The 27,175-nt window shown below is 34.6% G+C and overlaps 1 protein-coding gene across 4 annotated transcripts in view; it reads left to right on the top strand.

Annotated features, from left to right (window-relative positions):
• UBR3 (ubiquitin protein ligase E3 component n-recognin 3) overlaps window positions 1-23,539 on the top strand; it is a 240,113-nt gene extending 216,574 nt beyond the window's left edge. For all 4 annotated transcript variants that reach the window (XM_014785872.2, XM_014785873.2, XM_087435378.1 and 1 more), the window contains 6 exons: window positions 1,440-1,547; window positions 1,677-1,802; window positions 14,101-14,280; window positions 19,916-20,125; window positions 20,701-20,840; window positions 21,145-23,539. In XM_014785872.2, coding sequence (XP_014641358.2) covers window positions 1,440-1,547; window positions 1,677-1,802; window positions 14,101-14,280; window positions 19,916-20,125; window positions 20,701-20,840; window positions 21,145-21,262 — 882 coding nt within the window. In that variant the 3' untranslated portion in view covers window positions 21,263-23,539. The remainder of the gene's footprint in view (window positions 1-1,439; window positions 1,548-1,676; window positions 1,803-14,100; window positions 14,281-19,915; window positions 20,126-20,700; window positions 20,841-21,144) is intronic.
• Window positions 23,540-27,175: the final 3,636 nt, after the last annotated feature.

The raw sequence follows: 27,175 nt of genomic DNA on the forward strand, positions 1-27,175 counted from the left end.
TGATATTCTGTGGAATATTGATTCTTACAAATTATATGTAACCTATAGGTCATCATATTTGGCAAGTGATCATCCTGTTGATTAAATAGACAAGGGTAGGGTGGTTAAGGAGAGTGGTTGCATAGTCAGATGTTTACAGTCAGGACATGATAACACTACATGGCTGAGTGAATATGGCAGAAAGGAGAAGAGTGAACTAAAGATAGTGCAAAGAATCGATTATCAGGCAGGTTCCAAGATCAAAAACTTCAACATTACTGAAATAAATTTCATCACTTAGCCAGCAGGTATTTATTGCTTAGATTTTTGTTATGCAAAGGGATACATGCAAAATAAAAAGCATAGTTCCTGACATTTTGGAATTTACAGTCTAGTTGGAGAGCACAAAGCGTGTGTGAAACAATGAGGGCCTATACAAAGACTATCATTGAGTAACAAACTCTGTGGTCCAGACTATCAATGCCTTAAAAATTCAGGATAAAGTTATATTCCACAATGTTTACTCAATTCTTGTATTTTACTATTTAAAGAGTATAGTTAATTAGTAGAATAAATAACATCCTAGCAAAATTATTACTTTATCTCATTTTACACTTTACTATAATTTGCAACAACCTCTAATATCTTATGAATATAAAAAGAGGTGCATTTCTTTATGTGTAAAGATCTTATTGAAACAAATTTGAATTTATAAATAGCTATAATTTTTCCTCTCCTATAGTATAGAGTCATTAAGCTTAATTAATTTGTATACTGTGCTTTAATATAATTATCTGTACATTCTGTAATAAATATATTGTCCAATTTTATTTTTATATTAAATTGTTTTAATACATCCCACTCATGGAATTTGAGGGAAATTGTAGAAGAAAACAATTGGTGATCTATATTTTCTTCTGTTTCATGCATATATGATTGTATATAATGAGTGTACATATACTTCTGTTCGCTTTTTTTCACATATTAACATTTTTCGTACAGCTTAAATTTGTCATATTCATTGCCTATAAAATATTCTGTTGAGTTGATATGTCGTAATTTAGGTAACTGCCTTACTTTTGTTGCTCATTTTAATTTTTCGCTATTATACTGCTGCAATGCATGTCTTGAGCATTTAGGTATTTTTTTCTTTTGGATTATTTCCTTAGGAAGGATTCCCAGGGGTGGGAATTACTGGGTCAAACGATATGATTTACATATGTTCATTTACACATATGTTATGTAATTTATATGCTGTCTTTTAAAGAAGTGTTTAATCATCTACCCAATTTTATGTTGAATCCAGAGGTGTACTGTTGTACACAGGTTTTGAGAAATTGGAGGTTACATGCTTGAAAAATAATGTAATCACAACTATACTCATTAAAAAGTGTTTTTTTAATATAATTTTTTTTTAAATTTTCAATTGAAAGTGAAACTAATGTTTAAATTTTTTCCAGAATATGTGTGATGCAGAAAAGTCTTATGAAGTGTTATTGAGCTTTGTGATAAGTGAATTATCTAAAGGAAAGTTATACCATGAAGAAGGAACTCAGGAGTGTGGAATGGTATGCTCTAAGACCAGATGTAATGGTTAATTAGTTAAAAAATTTACATTTTATTGCCATTCTGAATATAATTTTTTAAGCTGTATCTATTAAAGAATGAATTGTTCAGATCTTCTTTTTTAACTTTAGGTTAGTCCTATTGCTTGGTCTCCTGAATCCATGGAAAAATACTTACAGGACTTCTGCTTACCTTTCCTCAGAATCACCAGCCTTCTTCAGCACCACCTTTTTGGGGAAGATTTACCTAGCTGCCAGGTATAATTTGGGGTAGAGAGTAGGGAGCCTTGTTTTTACACTTAGCTAATTTTTTGAAATATACTGATATATAGTATAATACTTATATCTATATACAGAACTGTCATATATGTTAGTGTAACTCAAAGGAATACATATTTAGAATATTTATTATTATTGTTATTTTTGTATTTGTTAGCATCCACCCATATTTATGATAATGTTACTAATATTTGATATTTGAGCAGTTTATGATTAGATCAGAGATAATAAATGCCCAATACTTGAACAGGATCATAGTTTTCATATTAATATATTTATCACTATTTTTATCATACTGATATATTTATCACTGTCTCTATTGATATATTATCACTAATCATCTGCTTTTAATATCCTTTTAAAAGTTATGTTGCTCAGCAAACTGGTTGTTTGAAGATATGATGGCATTTATGTAATTTTAGAAAAGCAAAATGTTTGATTTGTAGCCAGTTATATTAAAACTTGGATGAATGAATTGTCACTGGTTTAATCTATATCATAAGACTGTGGGTTAGTGTGACTAGGCAAGAAAGTGACAGGGTAGGAGACCAGAAGGTGAGTAAACCAAACTATGCTTACAAGATTATGATCCTGACATCTGCCATTCATTTCCAGGGAATTTGATGTGGAAATTAAGACATTTATCATGTTTATGGTCTTTGGAGCCTGAAGCATATCACAATTAAGCAGTGGATTATTCCTTCTCTCTTAATTGACCATTGCATTAAATAGTTTGGATTCTTTGGTTTTCGTCAAATGATTTGAGATAAACTCTGCACATTTGTTCCCAAAACATTTTATTTAGAGTTATAAGATATTGAACAAATTAAAAGTATTCATCCATTAGATATTTTCTTTCTTGGTTATTTATTTTTAAATTTTAACTTAAAAGAAAAGTTTGTTTCCTTCTGGCCTTTGAGCATCCTCAAGCATGGAGATTAATCAAACAAAGTCTACTACATCCTTCAGCAGCTTTGCTTTCTTCACATTTAAAGGCCATAGGCTGTGGTTCTTTGTGTTCTTGTTACCTTATGGTTTATTTTGTCATTTGTATTTATTGGAGGATATTTTTCTCCCATAAGTTGGAAAGTACCTGGAGGCAGAAGCTCTTGAACTAGGCGTTGAAAGTTGGTCTGGGGTTTGGGTGTACAGTGATGCCTGTAGTAGAGCATCAGGCACGTGCTTAGAACCGAGGAAGAAGTGCATTGATTAGGATGCATGAAGAGGAACAGTGCAATGTAGTGTCAGAAACATAGATTCAAGTGAGATTGTAGTGGATCTTGAATTTCACATCAGGGAATTTGGACCATTGAAAGATTTTGGATAAAAATGTGACATGATTCAAATTTTATTTCAGGATAAAACCTCATTTCTAATATAAGACAGATTGTGGGGTGTGAGGAATGGAGGGACTGGGAACAGAAAAGCCAGTTGGGGAAGGACGTATTAGAAATAAAAGAGGATAGGGAGTGAGTAGAGATTTCAAAGGTGGACTAGTCAGGATTTGACACTTGAACATGTGGGAGTCAACAGAGAAGAAAGAGTCATACTGTACTTAGGTTTTGAGCCTGGGAAACTTGAACCTTTGTAGTACAGTTAGTAGAAGGAAGAAATGTTTCTGTTTCAGCAGGTTTATGGGGGCCCAAATACCTGGGCCCCCATAGGTAATGTCTGGACCATTAAGTGAATATATTCAACTGAGGTGAGAAAAGTAAGATTAGAACTTTAAATAGTTTACTCTCTCTTTGCTTAGATTTCTGTCATCTGTGTAATCTTTTTTATGCTTTTACACATGTATGTAATATATAAATATATATAAATATTTCCTTGTTCTTACACTTTATTCTCTAGCTTTTTGTTTCAATTAATCATGGTGTGGTATAGATGGGTTAATGTTATGCATACTTTTAACTTTTGTGGATTTGGCATTTTTTTCTTTATGCCACTTTCTTTCATTAAGAGGATTTTGTTTCACCCGTTCATATCTCATGCTTTTATCCAAAAAATGTTTTATTAAAATTTATTCTTTTGTTCCCTTTGATTCTAATTGCAAATCTATTCATTCAGCAGTTTTCACATAATGTTTTCTTTCATATTTCTCAAAGTTAACTCGAGTCATTCATTTATAGCCCTTTGTTTGATTTTGGGGAGAAAGGACTAAACATTTCTTTGTTCATAGCTATTTTTTTTATTTTATTTTATTTTTCCCCCAAAGCCCCAGTAGATAGTTTTATGTCATAGTTGCACATCCTTCTAGTTGCTGTATGTGGGACGCAGCCTCAGCATGGCCGGAGAAGCGGTGCGTCGGTGCGTGCCCAGGATCTGAACCCGGGCCGCCAGCATCGGAGCGCAAGCACTTAACCGCTAAGCCACGGGGCCGGCCCTGTTCATAGCTATTTACAAAGCAGTTTATAATGACTGGCTCTTTATTAACCAGTTTATAAAATAGGTTCTTATTTTACAATGAAGAAATTGAAGGATGAAGACATGTATAAGCTAATAAATCAGTTAAAGGTAGAGTTTACCTCATTCATCTGATAGTATTTATATTGGTCCCCTTGTTCGCTTCTTTACCTTTTATCTTTTCATTTTTGAGAGGAAGGATGGAGTTGCTTATACATGGAATTCAGTTGATCACACTCCTCAGTTCATGGCATGCCATGAGTAGTGCCTCTAGTGTTATTATTCTTCCTTTGTTTCCCATATGATACCTTATCCATTATTTCTCAGAAGTAATGTCTATGTTAGTATAAACTGCATATAGTGTTGTTTTGTGTTTAATTTGCATAACTGGTATTGTGCTATAAATCTTGTATCTTTCTTACTTTTTCTCTGCTATATATTATACCATTTAGACCTAATCATGTGGTTCTAAATGATGGTTCTTTCTTATTGCTGCATTGTGGTATTCCAATATAGGTATATTCCACATTTTACTTACTCCTCATTGATGAACATCTAGGTTGCCCCCAAATTTTTTCTACCGTGGAAAAAATAAACTATAATAAACCTAATGTCTTATGTGCTTTAAACTTGCTCTGGGTTCTATACGTAGTTATGGGATTGCTGGATCCATAGGATACATTCTGCCTGTGTGCTTTCTAAAATGGCTGCTCAAGGTTCACATTCACATTTGCAGTGCATGAGGGTTCTTGTTTTCTACCCTATACTTGCCAGCACTTCTTATTATCCAGTGTTCTAATATTTGCTAGATGGGTGCAAAGTATATGCTTATGGTTAATTTGCATTTCTCTAATTATAAATGCAATCGAAAATCTGTTCATATACTTATTAGCCATTTCAGTTTTTCTTTGTATATTTCCTATTCCTTATACTTTGACCGTTTTTAAAAATTGGGTTTTCCATTATTATCTTGCTGCTGCTTTGTCAGTTTTACTCATTGCAGGTATCTTTTCACAGACTTGTTTGACTGTATTGCCCTTGTGGAACAGAAATATTTAATTTTAATGTTGTCAGACCTATCACTTATTTCATTATGACTTGTGTTTGGGAATCTTATTTTAAAAATCCTTCTCCAGTGTGAGGTTATAAATTTATTTTGTATTTTCTACTATTATTTTAATAGTTTTATCTTTACATTTAGATTTTTCATTCAATCGGAATTTATTTTGTAGTAAAGTATGAAGTAAAGATCTAATTTTTTCTCCATCTGATCAGACAGTTTTCCTGACACTATTTACAGAATAATCTATTTATAAAATAATCTTTTTCTTACTGACTTTTATTGCTAACGAGTTTCTATGTTTCTGGATTTTTTATTGTACACTGTTGAGCTATATTCTCCGGTACTGGTAGCAGGCTATTTTAATTACTATGGGTTATTATAGACTTTATATCTGGTACGATGAGTGTCTCTTCTTTTTTTTCTTCTAACTTCTTTTTGCTAACTTCTTTTTTTCTATTTTTTTATGGTTACTTTTATATAGACCTTTATTCTTATATATAAATTTTATAATCAATTTGTAAATTTTTTTCCAAAATCCTACAAGATGCTAGATGAGAATTGCTTTGAATTTACAGTTTTAAGGCATTGAACGTAGTTTGTATGTCCATTTATTCAGGTCTTCTTTTAATACTTTTCATAGTTTTTAAATTGTCATCTTCAAGTCTGGAGCATTATTTATAAAGCTAATTCTAGAGGATTTATGGCTTTAGTTTATATTTAAATGATATTTTCTCTAACATTCTCTGATCACTTCTTGCTGATATAGAATAATACTATTGATTTTTGTGTGTTCTTATGACTGGCCACTTTCTGAACTCTCTTATTCTAATAGTTTGCCTGTTGATTCTTTTAGGTATTCTATGTAATTCTTATCGTATCATCTGAAAATAATGACAATATTGTCCCTTCCCTTCAAATCTTTATTACTCTGTTGTTGTCTTAATGCATTTCCAGTACTGTGTTGAGCAATGGAAGGAATAGCATCCTTTTTTGGTGCCCTACCCCAAAGAGAATGCTTCTAATATTTCCTGTGCATGACTTTTTGTTTTTATTATAAATGGAATTGTTTAAAATTTTATATTTTCTAATATGTTGTTGGTGAAATGTGGAAATCTGATTGGAATTTTTGAACATTAATCTTCTACAGTTAGCTACCTTGCTAATAAATTCAGTGATTATTTCTAATCCAGGAGACTCTTGAGTTTAACAATATATTTTTTAATCAAATATTTTGTTAAGCATGGGAAATCATCAAGAATGGTAACCTAGTACATGTTCTGATACATCAAGCCTGCTCTCCACAGTAATCTATTAGACCTTCCTAATTCAGGTAAATGTCTTAGTCTAACACTATTTCTACTATCATATTAGGGCTAATTATAGTAACCTATATGATTCTCTCATCTTTTCTCCTACTTAAATGCATCCTTTCTTATTGTCCTTTAACTCTGGAATTCTTAACAGAGGGACTTCAGGTAATTTTTGAATTCTGTAGCATTATTTGTAAAATGTTTGTGTATGTGTATTTTTCTTGGAAGAAAATAGTTATCACATTCTTATAGGGAACTATCATTATCCACCTGCCCTCCAAAGTTGAAAACCACTGCTCGAATATATCTCTTTTAATTCTTTTTTTTTTTTCTTCTATCTGTCCAAAATAGTTTCCCTACAAATAATAATAATGATAGCCAGCATTTATTGTACGCTGACTGCATGCTAAGCACTGTTTTAAGTGCTCTGCATTTAAATTCATTTAAGCTTCACAACAACTATGAGGTAGCTGCTATAACATTCACTTTACAGACGAGGGAACAGGCACAGAGAGATAAATGACATCCTCAAGATTCACAGCTAGTAAGTAAAACAGCCAGGATTTGAACACATTTAGTCTAGATGCCAAATCTGCACTATTAACATCTGAGCTATGCTGCTGCTTGCTACACAAAACATTTTTTGAAGAGTACAGGTAATTTTCTTTTAGTATTAAGTCTGTAAAAACCACTGTAATATTGCATATTGTACTTTCTTTGATCCCAGTATAACTGTAAATACTCCATATGTAGACATTTCTTGTAGTATAATTAATATGGTGATTGATTTATTGATAGCTGAATAGACATAGTGGAATAGCAAAAAACTGAAAATATCTCAAGTATCCATCAATGGGAAACTGGTTAAATAAATTGTGGTTTATTCATACAATGGAATACTCTGCAGAAAAGGAAAGAATAGAAAGTTTTCTATGTGCTAATATGGAAAAATCTAAAAAATACATCAAGTAACCAAAGGTAAGGTGCGCTTATATTAAATGCAGATGGGGGAGAAATAATGGTATTCATACTTGCTTGTGTGTGTGTATATATATGTGTGTGTGTGTGTATATATATGTGTGTGTGTGTGTATATATATATAAGATACTCTGGAAATATACATTAAAAACTATGATGAGTTCTTACCTAGGAGTTGGGGTAGTCAGTTTGAGATTTGGTAGTGAGTTTGAGATTTGGCGAGATTTGGGAACAAGGATGATGGAAACACTTTTTTTTAAATGATATCTTTTCATACTTTCTAGTTTTTAAATAGTGTAAATATATTACTGCAATAATTAAGTTTACGAAAAAAATGTACGTATTTTTTGAATAGGTAATGTGTTTCCATTTTTCAAGATGCAAAAAGTACAGAAAAATATTCTATGAAAAAAATCTATTCTACCCCTTTCCGTAGCCACTCAATTGCTATCAGGTGCTATCAGTTTCCTCTGTATTATTCCAGAGATATTTTATGCAAGTACAAAAAATTGTGTGTAGGGGTGTGTTTTTTTTTTTTTCTTTAGCCCCTTGTTTACATATTGTTCTGCAGCTTGCATTTTTTCACTTTAGGGTATCTTGATCATTTTATTTTCAATACATGAAGATCTTCCTCATTTTTACAGGTTTGGAATATTTCATTGTATGATGTACCAGGAGGTATTTAATCAGTCCCCTGTTAATAAACATTTGGTTTTTTCCTAGTCCTTTCCTATTTGCATATGATACCACAATAAATAATAGTCCGTGCAAGTTATTTTGCAAGTTTTTGATTGTATTTGTAGGATAAATTTTTAGAGGAGGTTTGCTGTGTCAGCGCTTACATACATTTGTAGTTTTGATGGTTATTATCAAACTGCTCTTCGTTGAAGTTATACCAATTATATTAACACTAGTAATGTATCAGAGTTTCCTTATACTGTGTCTACTTAGTGTGTTATCAAACTATTTGATCTTTGCCTCTAGATCTTTTGTCTAGGTAAAATATATCTCAATGTAGTTTTGATTTGCATTTATCCTAAAGTTGAGCGGTTTCCATATTTAGGAGCCGTTTTATTTTCTTTACTATGACCTACTTGTTACATAATACTTCTTTTGAAAATAGTTAGAACATGAAAACAATTAGAAAAACAATTTACTATCCCTTAAAAAAAGTATCTCATGAGTTTTTCTTTGTTTAGAGTAATCTGTCACTCTTGTCTGTTTTGTCCAAGTCAGATGATAGGAATGAGAAAGTTTTCTTTCATTTTTTAATTCTTTCATATAAAATTTTCCTCAGTTAGGTTCCTCATTTTAGTGACCCACATTTGGAGTCAATATCTGCTTCATAACAGAGGCCAAGTAATCTTGAAATAGCCTATGAATCCAGGAAAAAAATGCATTTATGTAGATCTCTGTTAATTTTTATCCAGTGTTGGATTTATCATAAAGAAAATGAAAAAATATTGCTATTTTTTTTACCATTAGTAGCTCCCATCTTTTCAAGTTATTTTTGTGCCTTACATTAGAAAATAAATGCCCTCTCTCAATAGAGCAAGAAGATATAACAGTTATAAATATATATGCACAAAAGAACAAAACCGCAAATTACATAAAGCAGAAATTGACAGAATTGAAAGAAGAAATAGACAAATCCACAATTATAGCTGGAGACTTCACTGTTCTTTCTTTTTTTTTTTAAAGATTTTATTTATTTATTTCCCCCCCCCCAAAGCCCCAGTAGATAGTTGTATGTCATAGCTGCACATCCTTCTAGTTGCTGTATGTGGGACACGGCCTCAGCATGGCCGGAGAAGCGGTGCGTGGGTGCGCGCCCAGGATCCGAACCCAGGCCGCCAGCAGCGGAGTGCGCGCACTTAACCGCTAAGCCACGGGGCCGGCCCTTCACTGTTCTTTCTTAGTAGTTAATAAATTAAGTCGACAGAAAATCGACTAGGATAAATGAGACCTGAACAATACTATCAATCAACTTGATATAATTGACATCTACAGAATACTTCACCAAACAATAGCAGAATGCGTATTTTTTACAAGTGCACATGGAACGTTCACCAGAATATACCATATGCCAAGCCATAAAACTAGTATCAATACAGTTAAAAGAATTGAAATCATATATATCTTTTGGCCACACAGAATTAAATTAGAAATCAATAACAGAAAGAAATATGAAAATCCCCAAATGTGTGGGAATTAAGCAACATACTTCTCAATAACTTGTGTGTCAAAGCAGAAATCACAAGGAAATTAGAAATTATTTAAACTGAGTGAAAATGAAAACACAAAGTAGCAAAATTGTGGGATGCAGCTAAAGTAGTTCTTGGAGAGATATATCTTCAAATGCTTATGTTTAAATAGAAGAAAGATCTCGAATCATTTATCTAAATTTCTACTTTTTGAAGCTAGAAATAGAGTAAATTAGACCCAAAGCAAGTAAAAGAAGGGAAATTACAAAACCCAGAGCAGAAATCAATGAAGAAATAATGCAGAAACAGTCGAGAAAATCAGTGAATCCAAAATCTGATTCTTTGCCAAGATCAATAAAATGGATAAACCTAAATGTCAGGAGCTCAGCTGAGCTAGAAGAGAGAACTGAGCTGCTAGATGTTGGAGTAGCTGATTAAAGCAACAAGCCAAAAATGAAAGAATTAAGCCTTTAATCACTTACTGATGATGGTATAAGCTAGAGGCTAAAACCAGAGAACACACCAATTCCCCTGTTCCATTTATACTCATGGAATGAAATGGCACGTTGGTCGAGGATCAGGTGGATCAGTGCAGATGTGGCAGTCTATTGAGGGAGCCCCAAACAAAAAGTTCTGACAGTTTTATGGACTCTGAGGTAGAGAGGCGGTGAGGGAGGAAAGATAAGAGTGGAAAGGTACTGGGTACTGAGTCAGAGTGGGGCAAAGCGTCTTCAAGGTTTCCCCTTCTTCCCTCCACAATGTGGCCTCGACAGAGGCACTGAAGAGACTCCTGCCAAAGGCCTCAGATAAAAAAGCATAGGAATAAAGGCATCAGGGCTAGGAATGTAAATATGTTGAAGAGCGTGACTGGCCAGAGGGACCTGAGACCTTGATTGCAAATACCTTCAGAGATTGCAATGCATTGGTTGTGTACCCACGCTGGTATAGGAAGGCAGTTTTCATCCATGAGGCCTGCAAAATAAAACCTTGGCAATTGCCTATAGTTAGGCCTGAAAAATCACACATAGGCTTTTAAACAAGAGCTGGACTCCTCACTAGATTGATGAGAAAAAAAAGAGAGAAGGTAGATATTACCAATATCAGGCATGCAGGAGGAAACATCCCTACAGAACCATAAGAGAAGATTATGAATAACATTTGCCAACATATTTGAAAATGTAGATGAAATGGACAAATTCCTTGAAAGATACAAATTACTAAAACTAACTCAAGAAGAAACAGAAGATCTTGAATAGATCTATATCAAGTAAGAAAATTGATTTAGTTATTAAACTTCTATGATTTTATCCTTCCAGAAAAGAAAAGTCAACAACTTTATACCAACAAAGATAACGGTGAATTCTATGAAAAATTTAAGGAAGAAATTGTATCAATACTATACAAACTCTTTCAGAAAACAGAGAAAGAAAGAACACTCCAAACTCATTTTATGAGGCCAGTTTTACGCTGGTGCCCAAACTAGGCATCATGAGAAAAGAAAAATACAAATCTGTATCTCTCATGAACATAGAAACAAAAGCCTTAACAAAATATTAACGATACAAAGGATAATGTACCGTGACCAAATGGGTTTATCCTAGGAATGTACAATTTGTTCTACAACAGAGAAACCAATTAATGTAATTCACCATATTAGTAGAATAGTTTTTTAAAAGCATATGACTATTTCAATAGTCAACAAAAAAGTATTTGACAAAATCCAATACCCTTTCCTGGGAAAAACACTAAGAAAAACAAGGAATAGAAGAGAATTTCCTCAACCTAATAAAGGGCACGTATAAAGAACCCATAGCTAACTTCAGACTTAATAGTGAAAGATAAAAAACTTGCCCCCTTGGATCAGGAACAAGACAAGGATGTCTGCCCTCATCAGTCCTTTTCAGCAATGTATTGGAGGTTCTAGAAAGAGCAGTTAGGCAAGAAAAAGAAATAAAAGGCATCTAAATTGGAAAAAAACAGTCTCTTTGCAAATTAGATGATCTTATATGTGGAAAATCGTATGGAATCTCCAAAAGAACTATTAGAGCTAATAAACAAGTTCAGCAAAGTTGTAGGATACATGATAAATGTACAACAAAATTAATTGTATTTCTGTGCCCTAGCAGTGGGCAATCTGAAAATGAAATTAAGGAAGTAATTCTATTTACAATAGGGTGATGAAAATATTCTGGAATTAGATAGTGGTGACAGTTGCACAATTTTGTGAATATACTAAAACTCACTAAATTGTATACTTTAAAATGGTGAATTTTATGGTGTACAAATTATATCTCAATTTAAAAAATATGTTGAGAAAGGACATGTATAAAAAACACATCAAGAACTGTTATAACTCAATAATAAGAAAACAAGAAATCTAACACAAGTTGGGCAAAAAATCTGAACAAGCACTTCACGTAAGAGTATATATATGATTGAACAACAAGTACATGAAAGGTGTTCAACATCATTGTGATTACAGGAGTACAAATTAACGTCAGAAGTATTGGTGAGGATTTGGAGTATCTGGAACTCTCATTCATTGCTGGTGGGAAAACAAGTAGTATAGTCAAATTTGGAAACAGTTTGGCAGTTTCTTTAAAAAGTTAAGCATACACTTACTGTACTGCCCAACAGTTCTACTCCTAGGTATGTACTGAAAGAAATGAAAACACATGTCCATATAAAGAATTTTAGATGAATGTTTATAAAAGCCTAATTTGTAGTAGTCAAAAACTGGAAACAAACCAGAAGTCCATCAACAAGTGAATACATGAACAAATGTGGAATATCCATGCAGTGGAATACTACTCAGCAATAAAAAGGAATGGGCTACTGATAGACACAATAATATGAATGAATCTCAAAATATTATGCTAAGCAAAAGAAGCCAGGCTCAAAAGACTACCTACTGTGTGATTCCATTCATATGAAATTTTTTAAAAATCCAAAACTATAATGGCAGAAAGCAGATCAGTGGTTGCTTGGGGCCAGGAGAAGGGGTTGGGATTGATTGCATTGGGGCACAAGGGAATTTGGTGAGGGGATGGAATTGTTCTAAAATTTTATTATAGCAATGGTTGCATGACTGTACATTTACCAAAATTCATTAAACCACATTTAAAGTGGATGAATTTTATGATATGTAAATTATACCTCAATAAAGTTGCTTTTGAAAGTGCCTTCTTTATGTAGCTATATAAATGGGGGATTTGTGGCCCTTCATTTCTAGAGATTTTTAAATTAACATCTTTTTCAGCCTGTATATCACTTTGCTTTTTCATCTTTATTTCGTCGTTGTAGCATATTTCAGAGTTTTTACTTAGTCTACCTAATTAGAACAGTTTTGCAAGCAGATGTTTGTTGAATGTCTACTATGTGCCAAGCGCTAGGAGGACAGAGCTCCTACTCCCTAGGGCTACTCCCACAGTCTTAAAAGGAAAGGCTGGCTTATTTTTAAAGTAATTAATAGAAAATGTAAATGCAAGAACAGAAGTGTTTACAAGGTATGGAAGGATTAATTTTACCTGAATTGACCTACGTAGTCTAAGGTCTTATTAAGTGGGGTCAGGGAAGCTGGAATTTGAAGGATGGAATTGATCCAGTGGACAGGGGAAAGTAGACATACTAGCCTCCTAAATGATTGTTTCAGTTAAATCAAGAGGGATTGGGGGTATATTTTGGTGTTTATAAGACTAACAAACTCCTTTAAAAATCAACTTTTTGGATATGAGTCCTTGGATCACTGATCTTCCTGGTTCTTTTATAACTGAGTAGAGCTTCGGATTGGCTGGCACTTAGATCACTCAAGTTTTTAAAAACTCCACTCTCTTTTTTAAAACTGACTTTGTTCACTCTCCTTGAGGGTCTGCACAAGTTATTTAGCACTGCCTCTTGTGAATTCCATGTTTCTACTATTGTTTTTCATCTACGCTGACAGCCTATGTCTTTTTAACCAAAGCTTTCCTTTTGCCCCAAATTAACATTCACTTTCATAGAGTAGCTATGTTCTATAGACTGTGTTCATCAGATATGGGACGACACTATTTAAAAAGTAAATGTATAAAGGAGGCGGATGCTATGGCACTTGGGAGTTAAATTTCAAAGAGAAATAATATGGGGATATTTGGATATAACAGCTGAGAACGTTTTTCACTCTTATTTGCTTTTCTTATTCCTTTCACTTTTCTTTAGTTGACTCAGTTAAGAAAGTTTTCTTACTGTCTAGAAGTAATTGATGAGAACAACACTTAAAATATCCATAATGGGAAATGTTCTTGATGAGATGTCTTGAGAATTTTCTATTTCATGTCTAAAAGGAAGAAGAAGAATTTTCAGTTCTTTCGAGCTGCCTGGGACTTCTGCCAACATTTTACCAAACAGAACATCCATTCATCAGTGCCTCCTGCCTGGATTGGCCAGTTCCAGCATTTGATATTATATCTCAGTGGTGTTTCGAGATAAATTCATTTACTGAACGACATGCAGAACAAGGAAAGGTATGTAGAAGAGTAGTATTCACTTGCCATAGTGGTAGTATGCTAACAGATGAGAGAATAATGAAGAACTTAAAATTTCAGGCCATCTGTTCTTGGCAGCATTTATTAAAGTAGTTATATTAAAAAAATGATTTAACGTATAATATTTGTATATGAGTATAAAAGCAGAAATATTTCAGTTAACAAACCTAAGTATGTTACTTTTGGTTTGTTTTAGGTCATCAGGTTTTTACTGAATACCTTAAATAATCGCAGTACTAGACTTGCAAGATACGAAGGAATTTTAAAATAGACAAGGAACTTGTAAGCTTATTGGAAAGAGAACTGTCACATAAAAATCAAAGATTTGGACTAGCAGATCTAAAAGGTCATGTCTCTTAACTTTAAAATTTGCTGGGCCTAATCTGCCAGCTCAGCTGGTAAAATGTTTTGTGCTGGAGTTGAGTGAATTGGAAAGGTTGAGTGGGGTCAGTGGTGGGTGGCTATGGATGCCATGGTTTGGTGCTCAGACTTTCTTCTATAGCTAGAACTACAGGTTTTGAGAAATGGAATAATATGATGAAAGTAGTGTTTTAGAGAGGTAATTCTTTTTTTTTTTTTTTTTTGTGAGGAAGATCAGCCCTGAGCTAACATCCATGCCAATCCTCCTCTTTTTGCTAAGGAAGACCGGCTCTGAGCTAACATCTATTGCCAATCCTCCTTTTTTTTTTTCCCCCAAAGCCCTGGTAGATAGTTGTATGTCATAGTTGCACATCCTTCTAGTTGCTGTCTGTGGGACGCAGCCTCAGCATGGCCAGAGCAGCGGTGCAGCGGTGCACGCCTGGGATCCGAACCCGGGCCACCAGTAGCGGAGTGCGCGCACTTAACTGCTAAGCCACAGGGCCGGCCCTAGAGAGGTAATTCTAGTGACTTTTTAACAGATAAATTGAAGTAAGGAAAGAGGGAAGCCAGACATTATTTAGGTGGTGAAGAAAATCTGGACTATTGTTCTGATAGTGGGAATTACACAGAATGTAACCAATGAAAGAGACATTTGAGAAAAATATATAGGACTTGGTGATCAGCTAAACATAACTTTTAAGATCTTGAACTCAAATCATTAGAAGAGTAATAACTAGCATACATAGTTCTGATAGGAACCTGCTCCTGCTTAAACACCATTGATGATGTCCCATTGCCTACGGAGGAAGATAGGGACTCCTTGTGTGGCATTCAAGGATTTTCACTAACTTGCTTGCCTTTCTAACCTCATTCTGTACCACTCCTCTGCCACCACCTTGCTCAACCCACAAAAGAATGTGGGCTTTATGTTTTCAAATGTCTGTGCTTTTGCCTATTGCTGTTACTTTTATCTAAAGCAACCTTCCTACCTTTCTGCTGTTGAATTAATCACCCGTCAAGGCTGCCAAGATAAATGTTACCTCCTCTATAAAGCTTTGTCTGATAGTCTGTCTTCCTATACCCCCTCCCTCTGTTGTGCTGTATGACAGTATTTTTGCTATTGTGTTAAACTGTTGCCATGTTTATCACTTTTGTTTGTTTAATATGTTGGAATGGGGGCTCCACAAAGCAAAAATTGTTTCTTATTTATCCTCAAATCCCTAGTTCCTAGAAAGTGCCTGATATAGGCTAGTCACCTAATAAATATTTGTGGAACAATTAAGTGGTAGGATGATGTCATTGGCAGAAATAGAACTGATGAAAGGGGAGCTAAGTTTCAGGGAAAATGAGAATTTTAATATTAACATCAAAAGGACAATAAAAAATTAGTATTTCAGATGGAGATGTCAGACTAGACTTAATTTTTAAAACATTGAAGTGAATAATAAGTCAAGGTAAGCATAAATAATAAATGTCTCTGCTTTTGTTCATTTCCATTTTTTGTTGAAATCCTTAAAAAGATATCTCATTTTATACCTTTTTTTTCCTTAAAGGAAAAGGAAATTCAAGATTTGAACCTTGTGTATCATGTCTAAAAATCTTTTTCCTGTCTAGTAATTTCTTTATTCACAGATTTTAGCTAGAATCTGAAGTTATATTTTGGTGTCTGAAAACCTATGAGGAATGACTTGGAGTAGGAGATGGGTATAATTGTAGAACTGGGACAGGAGAAAAAGTGATGAACATAGTTAAAATTTTTTGTCTTCATATGAGCCATGGGTTAAGCAATAGATAAAAATTAACTAATTTGATAGTGTAAGAGCAAGCCTATATTTTAGATGAATGATTATTGGTGTGGACATTAATGGAAAATAAGAATTTATCATTTAAAAATATTTCATCTTTTTGTAAAATTGAGTAATAATTATTTGTTTTAGAGTCAGAAGAGTAGACATTTATTTCTATTTATGCAGAATTTTTACCAGTTATTTGAGTGCACCCTCAATCTGACCTACATTCCTCCCATCCCTGCTCCACTCTGTTCTGTATTTAACCCTGCCTCAGACCCTAGGTCAATCAGATTTTCTTTACCAGGAATTTTAAATTTGAATAGAGAGACTTAGCAAGATAGTGATTCAAACTGAATGGTCCAACAGTAGTACCTTTGAAAAACAGCTTGATTTACTTCTTCTAATTTTTTGTATCAGTAAAAGTTCTTTGGTTGCAAATATACAGTTGGGTTGCAACTCTCTGATCTGTTTTCTCTGAAGTGCTACCAGTGAATGACTTACGCCTCAGTCGCTTTCCTTCCTTCCATCTGTGTGTTCAAGATTCAGATTCCTGGGAGATAGAATTTGATTAGCCTAATTTGCATCATATGTACACCCTTGTGATGGGCAGGATCCTCTGATGGGGCACCCCCATCAGACCTGTATGAAGCAGGAAAAGAGGTTATTTTCCAAAAGGACTTGTAATGCTGTTAATACAAAAAGATAGATAAGGATGCTAGACAAATTGAAACAAACACTGGTGGCCCACTACCTTCACGTCTTACCTTCCTGACACATAGACATCCTTCTTCTCATTCATAGAGTTTCACTCCTTCCCTTGCTTGGAATGATGTAAACATCCCACTTACAACCACAGATGCATCCACCACTTTCCCAAATATGCAACCTGAAGTCACATCCAATAGTTATATCACTGGGCCTCCCTGAATCCAAAAGTTCTGGGAGATGTGCATTCCTTCTGTGATTTGTTGTACTCATACCCTAATGGCCTGGAAAATTTTAATTAGCACCTACTCACCCTGAATTCAATGAAAGGAGGGGAAAGAGAATGAAAAATGTGTGCCACAGCAAGCAAGAAAATTTTATAAAGCTATAGCTACTATAATGGTCAAATATGACTTCTTCTTTTGCCTTCTTTAACTAGCATCTCAACTGATTGGAATTGTTTGACCAAGGATGTGACCCAGACTTTGTTCTGAGAGGTCTCAGCTTCTGGTGATTGGTGCTGTCTTGCTTATATAAGGCTGTAGTAGTTTTGTGTTACATTTTTAACTTTTAAGCTTGGGACATGGTGGGGGGATGAGAGGGGAGAGTCTCTGAGTTCCAAACATACTGCTACCAATTGTATAGCAATATTTCTATTCCTCTCAATAGTCAAGATCAGTCCCTCCAAACAATGCTGTAAGCCATTCCCTTTCTTCTCCTAGTGGTGTGGGGAACCCAGAATGATCAGATAACATTTAGTTTCTAATTCAGCAGAACTATTATTATATTCCCTGATGGAGGATAGTATACAGCTTCCTTCAGATGGTACTAAAACCACAGAAGAATCCAGAATAGCAAGGAAATCAAAATTAAAGACAATTCTTAGGTGTAATCATGAGACAGGCCACAACCACTTTCCACCCCCTGGTTCCTGAACCTGTACATTGCAGCTGAGAGAACGATCACCCGTATATACAGGTTGCTTGTTTAGACCATATACCTCTTTCAGTAGGAGCATATACTTCATTCTATAGGTGTTTTCTTCTAGCTGGTGCCATCTAAAAATCAGCAAAGTAGTTTATCATTTAAAAGACCAGTAATTTTTTTCAGATGATTGAGTATATGTTAAGATCAGTTAATTCCGTAGACATCTACCTATTGCCTTATATCTTTCTTTATGAAGAAAATTCTTTGATTAGAGGCCATGTGGCATGGGCTACTGGGTAATTTACAATCTAATCTAGATAAGTATCAAGTTCAGTGAGGATAAATTGTTGTTCCTTCCACTGATGGAAGGGTTCCAGTATAATCACTCCATTACAGAATATGCAATCTTTGGAGTCCAGGGTTGGACCCTGAGTACTGGCAAATAGCATATTGTAAGTCCATATATTGTCCTTATCCTTGCTATTGATAAACACCAAGCTAGCTACTTAGTTACTGCATTGACTTAGTTGGATTATGGCTGTAGGTAATTTGAGATGATCGCCATATAAGTTGCCTGCCATCTATATAATTTCTTAAAATAATAGATTCATACTATGTTTTATCTATTTTAAATGTTAGGTCTGGCACCATGGCCTAGTGGTTAAGTCCAGTGTGCTCTGCTTCAGCAGCCTGGGTTCGGTTTCTGGGCACAGACCTACACCACTTGTCAGCGGCCATGCTGTGGCACCAACGACATACAAAATAGAGGAAGATTGGCACATATGTTAGCTCAGGGCGAATCTTCCTCAGCAAAAAAACAAAAACCAAAAACAAACAAAACAAAACGAAACGTTAATGGAGTAGCATCTAGAAAAAAATTAGTGCTATTACCAGTATTTTTATACAGCTGCAAATAATGAATAAAATATACCCTGCAGGGAAATTTAACTAATTTGGTATTTTTTTTCATACTTACAACAGAAAATTTATGAAAAGAGTTGTAGCCCCAGCACTTATGGATACAAAAGATTTTAGCTTGAGGTATAAGAAGATTTTATATCTTCTAGGAAGGAGACTCTAGATTATTAAGTATTGAAATAGAACTAATGAGTTATAACTATGACCTTTCCTAAAGAAAAAGCCAATGAATTATTTATCTGAGAAAGGTCAAAACTTGGTTTTTAAAAATATGTAACTGTTTAAAATTTTACATTAAGCATATTTAGAAACAAGTACATCTAGATATATTTTTCATGCATGCTTAGTCATATTTAATATTTTTCTTTTAAAGTAATAACAACTTTGGGGATGCTTAATCTAAAAACTTGCGTCATATAGTAATTGGAAACTACGTTAAACTGGAGAATAGAAATTGTTGAAATACTATTTTAGTCATTTGCAAAATGGAAATGAGAAGAGTGTTAATAAAGAAAATAAGCCAAATTCTTGTAGACAGATTTTTTTCCTTCTTTAAAAAAAGGTCTTTTAAAAAATAAGTATTTAAGGGCCAGCCTGGTGGCACAAGCAGTTAAGTGCACGCGTTCCGCTGCGGTGGCCCAGGGTTCGCTGGTTCAGATCCCGGACGGGCATCAACGCACCGCTTGTCAAGCCATGCTGTGGCGGCGTCCCATATGAAGTAGAGGAGGATGGGCATGGATGTTAGCCCAGGGCCAGTCTTCCTCTGCAGGAAAAAAAAGAGGAGGATTGGCAGATGTTAGCTCAGGGCCGATCTTCCTCACAAAAAAATAAAATAAAATAAAATAAAAAATAAGTATTTTGTGTTAGTGACTTAAATACATAGGACTAATGAATATTTTTGGATAATATTTTAGGCCTTGCTTATCCCAGAGTCAAGATGGAAATTACCACACCTACTACAGTTGCCTGAGAATTATAACACCATTTTTCAGTACTACCACAGAAAAACCTGTAGTGTCTGCACCAAGGTTCCTAAAGATCCTGCCGTTTGCCTTGTTTGTGGTACTTTCGTATGCCTGAAAGGACTTTGCTGCAAGCAACAAAGTTACTGTGAATGTGTATTGGTAAGCAATAATATATAATAAAAGATTTATGAAAACTCGAATTTCATATCACATGGAAATGTGATATATATGGTCAAGCGAGCTCTTCAAATTTGACTGCTCTTTGAATTAAATACACAATACGTATAAGAATTTGGTTCGTGGTTTTTCGTTGTTGTTCTTTTGAATCCAGAAGGGTAAAAAAAAACACACCTGAGGGTTTGAGTGAGTAAAACCTTTCTTAATTGCAATTCCAGTTCCTCTCCCTACTCCACTGCCCTTTGATGGTGCATACTTTTAAATGTTGTGCTATGCAACAGCAGTCAGATATGCTGTTATAGATGCTATGCTAGCCTCTGAATTAGGTTTGGGTTGGCTCTTAATTGCTTTCTCAGATAATCCTTACCCAGATTCCTCCTAATGTATTATTAATAAAGTGTTAGGAATGAGATTATAAGTTTAACTTAGAGAAAATCTTATTAAACATTTAAAAAATATTTCTGTATTATTTAGAAGACATTTAACTAAAGCATTCTTGATTTTCTTATAAAGTCTATTTGATTATGAAGTTCATTGATATGTTATTAATTTTTTAGCATTCTCAGAACTGTGGTGCTGGAACAGGGATTTTCCTTTTGATCAATGCATCAGTGATTATCATCATTCGAGGCCACCGCTTCTGTCTCTGGGGTTCTGTGTATTTGGATGCTCATGGAGAGGAAGACCGGGATCTTAGGTTAGATGTGCATGGGTATATCCAGTTGTTTTATTAAAGTTTGGTCGGTAAGAACAGTGTGCCATTCCTGGCTTTGTAATTGTAATAATTATTATTTTTTATATTAAGAAATTCTGACAGTCATTAATTTAGAGCTATATCTAGTTTTTGAGCTATTTTCCCCATCAACATGCTAAGGGAACATGAAATAAACCAAATTACTAAGTGAGATTTTTGCCATAAAGAATCTATTAAAAAAGAAATGTGTCTGAAATCTTCATTGTATTGTATTATTTTTAATACTTTTTTTTCCTTTTTATTCCAGGCGAGGCAAGCCTCTCTACATTTGTAAGGAAAGATACAAAGTTCTTGAACAACAGTGGATTTCTCATACTTTTGATCACATCAATAAAAGATGGGGTCCACATTACAATGGGCTGTGACTCACCACCTCAGCATTGCATTATATCATCATTTTCATTAAGAATTTATCAACAATAAGCTTTACCTTAATTTGAGGATTAACGCTTTTGCTGAGGGAAAAAAAGAAAACGTATATTATAAAGCCTTTCCAAAATTAGGTGCTTGGTAATCACATTAATGGTATAATAATTTTTTTTAAAAAGTATCTGGAGAAGATAACAAGTAACAAATTAAATCATTCTTTAGTGGTCATTTTTTTTCAAGTCCATAATTAATAAGAAGCACAACTTGTTGACAAAATCATTTAAAAATGATTCTCCCAGCAATGCATATCAACTATTCATTGATACTAAGAGTGGGTGTGATTTATTTAAAATTTTACTGCTTCTTTATATTTATATGTTTTAATTTGCATCTGCTAAACTTAATGCATCTTTTCCTTCTGCCATTCTTGTGTTGATTTGAGATTTTTGCTGTATGTAATTAGAAAAAAGTGTAAAACATGATTTATGTGAAATATTGTATAGTAAAAGTTGGTCTAATAGTAGAACTTTAAAATTTTTTCTTATTGTGAGGAATCTGTTAAAAGTTTAAGGCTTTGCTGAAAACTTAATTCATTCTCAGGAATTTCATAAATATTCTCCCCAGGTAAATAATTGAAATAGTTGTAAAATAAATAGATAGCTGCTGTTAATATAATACAGTACATTTTGGGGGGCATATGTGTGTTTGGGAAGGAGTCCTTAAAAATCAAAATTTGCCATTTCAGTTGGATGAATTAGTAGAGGTAGCAACAAATAAGTTTTACTACAAAATCAAAAGTTTTAAGAACGTACACATGGCAGATTCTGATTCTGTGCATGCCCCCTTTTATTACCAGCTAAGTTTTTTTTTAAATGATTGGATTGGAAATGCTCAGACTTCCCCACAAATGCAGCATAGTTTTGAAACTTTCTTATCAGCTCAAGAGGTTCATCTATATTGTATTTGTGCAGTGTAATCACTGCTCTTTCTGCTTGGTATCCTAAAAGAAAAAAAAAAAGGCTCAGTGGTGATGACCCTCATAAATGAGCCATGCATCTGCATTCTTCTTAGAAGCTGCTGTGAAAAGTAATTTATGTTTGTAGGGTTTTTAAATCAGTAAGAATGGGAATGATTGAGCTAAAACCCACTCTATAAGTAGAGAAGGAAGATTACAGAAAAGCATGTTATATATTGCTACCAAGATTTTTCTTCCAGATGATTCAGTAATTTGGTGATTATTTCATATATAGTGCTATCAAGCAATTCCTGGTACTTTGGACTTCCATGGTGTGTTATATAAAATTACATTTTTACATGTAAAAATAAGCTAAAAAAATCTAATGATAAAATATAAAAATAAAGTCAGATCTATGTTCTAAAAATTATTGAATGACATTACAGAATATGAAAGTGGACATTAAATGATGGCCTTGCATTAAAATAGAACAGAACAGTACATATTCAAATGTGTTCAGAAAGTCAAAAAATTACCTATCGCTCTACAATAAAATACATGGAAATAGCTTGCTATTTTTCTATACGTTTCCAAAATATTAAGATAACTTTCTGAAAGGCTATAATGATTCTGTTTAACTAAATAGCTGTCCTTTCCAACACATTGCTACTTTTTTAAATACTGTATCATAAGTTCAGCCTGTCATATTTTTTGCATCGGTCATTATGAATACCAGACCATTTGTAAGTGTGTTTGAAGAGCAAAATGCTAATTTACATCTCTAGTGAATACCATTACGGGATTCATGAACTTGAATAATTCTACAGTTTGAAATTCTGATGCTATATATACATGGTATAATGTATTCAGACTTTGATTACTACATATTTAAAATGGAATGTTTTATGGTTGTGCATATGGATGTGAAGTGAAAATATTAGCCTTAACATTAAAATTTGGGTATTTGATAGTGTTTATTTTGATATTGGTGAATTAGTCACCAGTAAATTTTAAAAAAGCACTTGGTTGAAAATTGTACTTGAATACATACATGCATGCTGCTAAACTAGAACTTTAATTTTTTCCCCCATACCTTTTATAAGTCCCATTTATAAACCCACTTTTAAAAATAACAGGTCCAAGTTAGAGTGGTGTGTGTATATTATTCAAAAAAATGTACTGGTGTGATATCTTGTATGAATGATCATTTAAATACAGTACATTACTGTAGAAGCTAAATCAATCTTGATAATTAAGCAGAAATTACAAAATAGGAATAATCAACATTGTAAGATATGTTAATAAAAACCTACTGTCATTTGGTTTGTGAAAGGTCCTTAAAATGTTTAATGCTTGCATGTTTTTCTTTTTTTCCAAAGCTGTTGACAGTAATATATGTAAGTGAGCATAGCCAAAAAGATGAAAGCGTGACATAACTAATAGTTGCTTTAAGGTAGAGTTAAGTATAAAGGGTTTGCTTTTCCTTTTACCTTTTATGTGCAGAACTAGTTCCTGTTTCTTCTATCCTTGTCTCATAGTTAATGCAAAGCCTTTGCTAAGCGTGTGTGTGTTTTTTGGAAGGGGGAGTGAAAGAAACAGGTGTGCAGATCTGCGGAACACTGCCATGATCCTTGTTGCTTTCTGAAAATTCCCAGCTAAACTTCAGAAATATGAAGTGCTTTAAGATAATGTTTATTTTGAGTGGTCTGTGGTCTTGTTTGAGTTGACAGTCCTTGCCCCTACCCCTCTATCCTCTTGCTCACCAGCCAGTTATCAGCTAGGAATCCATTTGTGTTTGCAAACCTTTCTTTCTGTTTTATGTATTTTGATATTTATTGATTTCTGTGACTGAGAAAAGATGCTGACTAAAAGCACTGAAGGCTTGGAGGTAACAACAGTATGAGAGGAGATGTGGCCCAAGAATCTATGTACCGTCTCTAGGGTTGTAATTGCTAACTCTGAAGTTCCTGTTGTTGGCTTATATTTGAGGTCATGTTGAACGACAACAAAAACCAAAACAAAACAGCATTTAATCACTAGAATCAAATCATCGAGACAAGATACAGTCACTGGTGGTTATGCCTGATACTTGATGGTTAGTGGGAAACAGACGACTTGTGACTGTCTCAGTCCCACTCCCAACACATAGTTCTTTCCTTTTATGATCTGGCTGGATGATAATCAAGCTCTGCTTAGTTCATCAGGGATACACTGGAGTAGGCAGAAGGATGGCAACATGATCACCTCTCTATTTATGACACTTCAAGCTCCCTTGATAATGAGGCACATCAAGTATGGAAGAGCTATTATTTACCATCCCAGTGTACAGTAATCAACTAGCAGTAGGTGAATGTGACTCCAGCTGATGGCACACAATGAAAAGGCATAATGGGATTATATAGAGCTGTCTTTGTGTGAGTTAATTAACATAAGATGAGGCAATACTAAAATTGTTGTGGCAGAGCCAGAAAGTATAGGGTCAAGAGCACAAATGAAGGCTTCAGCTTGAGGGGAAGGAAAAGGGACAAGAGAACAGAAAGGAAGTCTAGAGCAAAGTAAGAGGATTCATATCTGATTCTCTCTTATTTTGATCACAGGATCAGGATCATCTGTTGAGAGTGAGCAGGCCTATTATTTCTGGGGGCTAGGTAAGTGGTAAAAGTTTAGACATATGATAGGAGAGAATAGGCTAGAAATAAGGAGAAGCACCACGGAAGTCATATTGAGAGCTCAGTAGGGTTAGAAGCCATAACATTTTAATGGAATGAATTAGAAAGTTTCCATGACTTTATGGAGCCCCTGAGATCAGCAGTGTAGGACCTGAGGATAGAAATTAGGCTACTAAATTAATTCATGATTTGGGGATTAGAGAGGTGGATACAATATAAGGTGGTAAGAGAATGAGGAGTGCTGGTTGAAATGAGTGTGAGGTCCATGCTGGGTAAATTGAGGGATATAGGATTGGAAGTCACAATAAGATTTAATGAGCAGATTTAATGCCAGCTTTCAAAGTTTTCTTTCAAAGTTATGAAATATTGCCTTAGTGTTGAAGCATTTGAATTCATTTATTCAGTAAATATTTGTTGAGCTCCTCCTATGCGCCAAGCAGTGTGCTAAATACTGGAAATCCAATGGAAAAGAAGCCAGATAGTCCCTTCTCTCACATAGCTTTTTATGTGATTAATGTTACAAATGGTGTGGGGAATGGGGAGGGGGAATGGAGTATAAGGTACTGTAGAAGGGACCTCTGAATCAGATTTGGGAAGTATGAGGAGGCTTCCAGGGGGTAGAGATGTCTAAGATGATCCTCAAATACTGTGTAGGAGATATCTGGGTGAAAGAGGAGGTGTGGGGAGTAGTGTTTCAGGCTGGTGTGGGGAATACCATTTGCAAAGATTCAGAGTTGAAAGAGAACTAGTAGTTACAGACCTGAAAGAGAATCATTCTGACTTTAATATAGGTTCTTTTGAGAAGTAAGTAAAACCTAAATTACAAAGGGTTTTATAAGCCTTCTAAGGGTTTTAGACTTTGTTCAGAGAGCAGTGGGAAGCTATTTTAGGCCTTTAGATAGTAGAGTGACATAATCAGATTTGCATCTTAAAAAAGTCAGTCTGGCTGCACTGTGGAGAAAAATTCAGGGTGGGAAGACCTGGTAGGTATCTACTGAAAGAGTCCAAACACAACGTGATAGTTGGGTCAAGTAGGGAAGTTGTGGTGGAGACAAAAAGAGGTGGACAGTATCAGAAGAGGTTGGACAGAATTCAGTAGGGTGAGGGAAAGCAAGGAATCTTTATTAAGTGCCCAGTCTATGCCAGATACTAAACTAAATGCTGAGGATACCACACTGAACAGACAGAAAGAATTAGTGTCTGCCTACAGTGTAGTGGAAAACAACACTAAGTATGTAACTACAAGTAAATGTGTGTTATCAGCAGGTTAGGCAGAGGGCTATGGAAAGCAATGGACTCATTTAGTTTGGGGAGTTCACAGAAGGCCACATGGAGGAAGTGATGCTTAAGCTAAGACTTGAAAAAAGGGTAGAAGTGAGCTAAGTGAAGGAGGGAATGGGGGAGGGCGTTCTCAAGGATATAGCATATAAGCCCTGAAATAAGCATGAGCAGGGTACACTCAAGAAACTGAAAAAAGTACAGTACAGTTGATGCATTGAAAACAGAAAGGAGTGGGGTGTGTGACAAGAGATGATGCAGAAAAGATAGGCACGAATCAGATCATGGCCTCTTGACTCATGTTATAGATTTGGGTCTTTATCTTAAGGGCAGTAGGAAGTCATTGTAAGAGGTGAAGTAGTGCAGTAAATAATCAGATTGCAATATTTAGTAGATCAGTATAGCCTCAGTTTAGAGCAGAGGTCAGTGAACATTTTCTATAAAGGGCCAGATGATTTCTGTCACAACTATTCAACTCTGCCATTGTAATGCAAAAGCATCCACAGACATAGATAAGTGAATGGGCAGGCTATGTTCCAGTAAAACTTTGCTTACAAAAACAGGCTGTGGGCCATAGTTTGCCAACCCTTGGTGTAGAGAATGAGAGGATAGGAACAGGAAGATTTGGGGAAAAAACCCAAAACATTCGGGGAGGTAATTTAGCAGCCAGAGGAGACATGAAAATGGCTTGTACTAGGGCAGTGACAGAAGCCTCTTATGTTCAGGCCTGATGGTTGGTAGTGTTATTTCATGAGTTAGGAAATGGTGAAAGAGGATCAGGTATAAAGTTGAGTGTGATGTGTACAGATTTTGATATGTTGAGTGTGAGGCTCCTGTAGGTCACCCAAATGGGTTTGTCTTAATTGACAGTTGGATTTGAAGGCTGGGCACTCAGGATAAAGTTCTGGAATGAAAATCTAGATTGAGGAGTCATCATGTACAAATTGTAACTGAAGCTATGGAAATGAATATCATCCAGAGAGAAGAGGATCTGTGACAGTACTCTA

This window comes from Ceratotherium simum, chromosome 9, assembly GCF_057802395.1.
Source record: "Ceratotherium simum simum isolate JZ-2026a chromosome 9, ASM5780239v1, whole genome shotgun sequence".
NCBI lineage: Eukaryota > Metazoa > Chordata > Mammalia > Perissodactyla > Rhinocerotidae > Ceratotherium > Ceratotherium simum.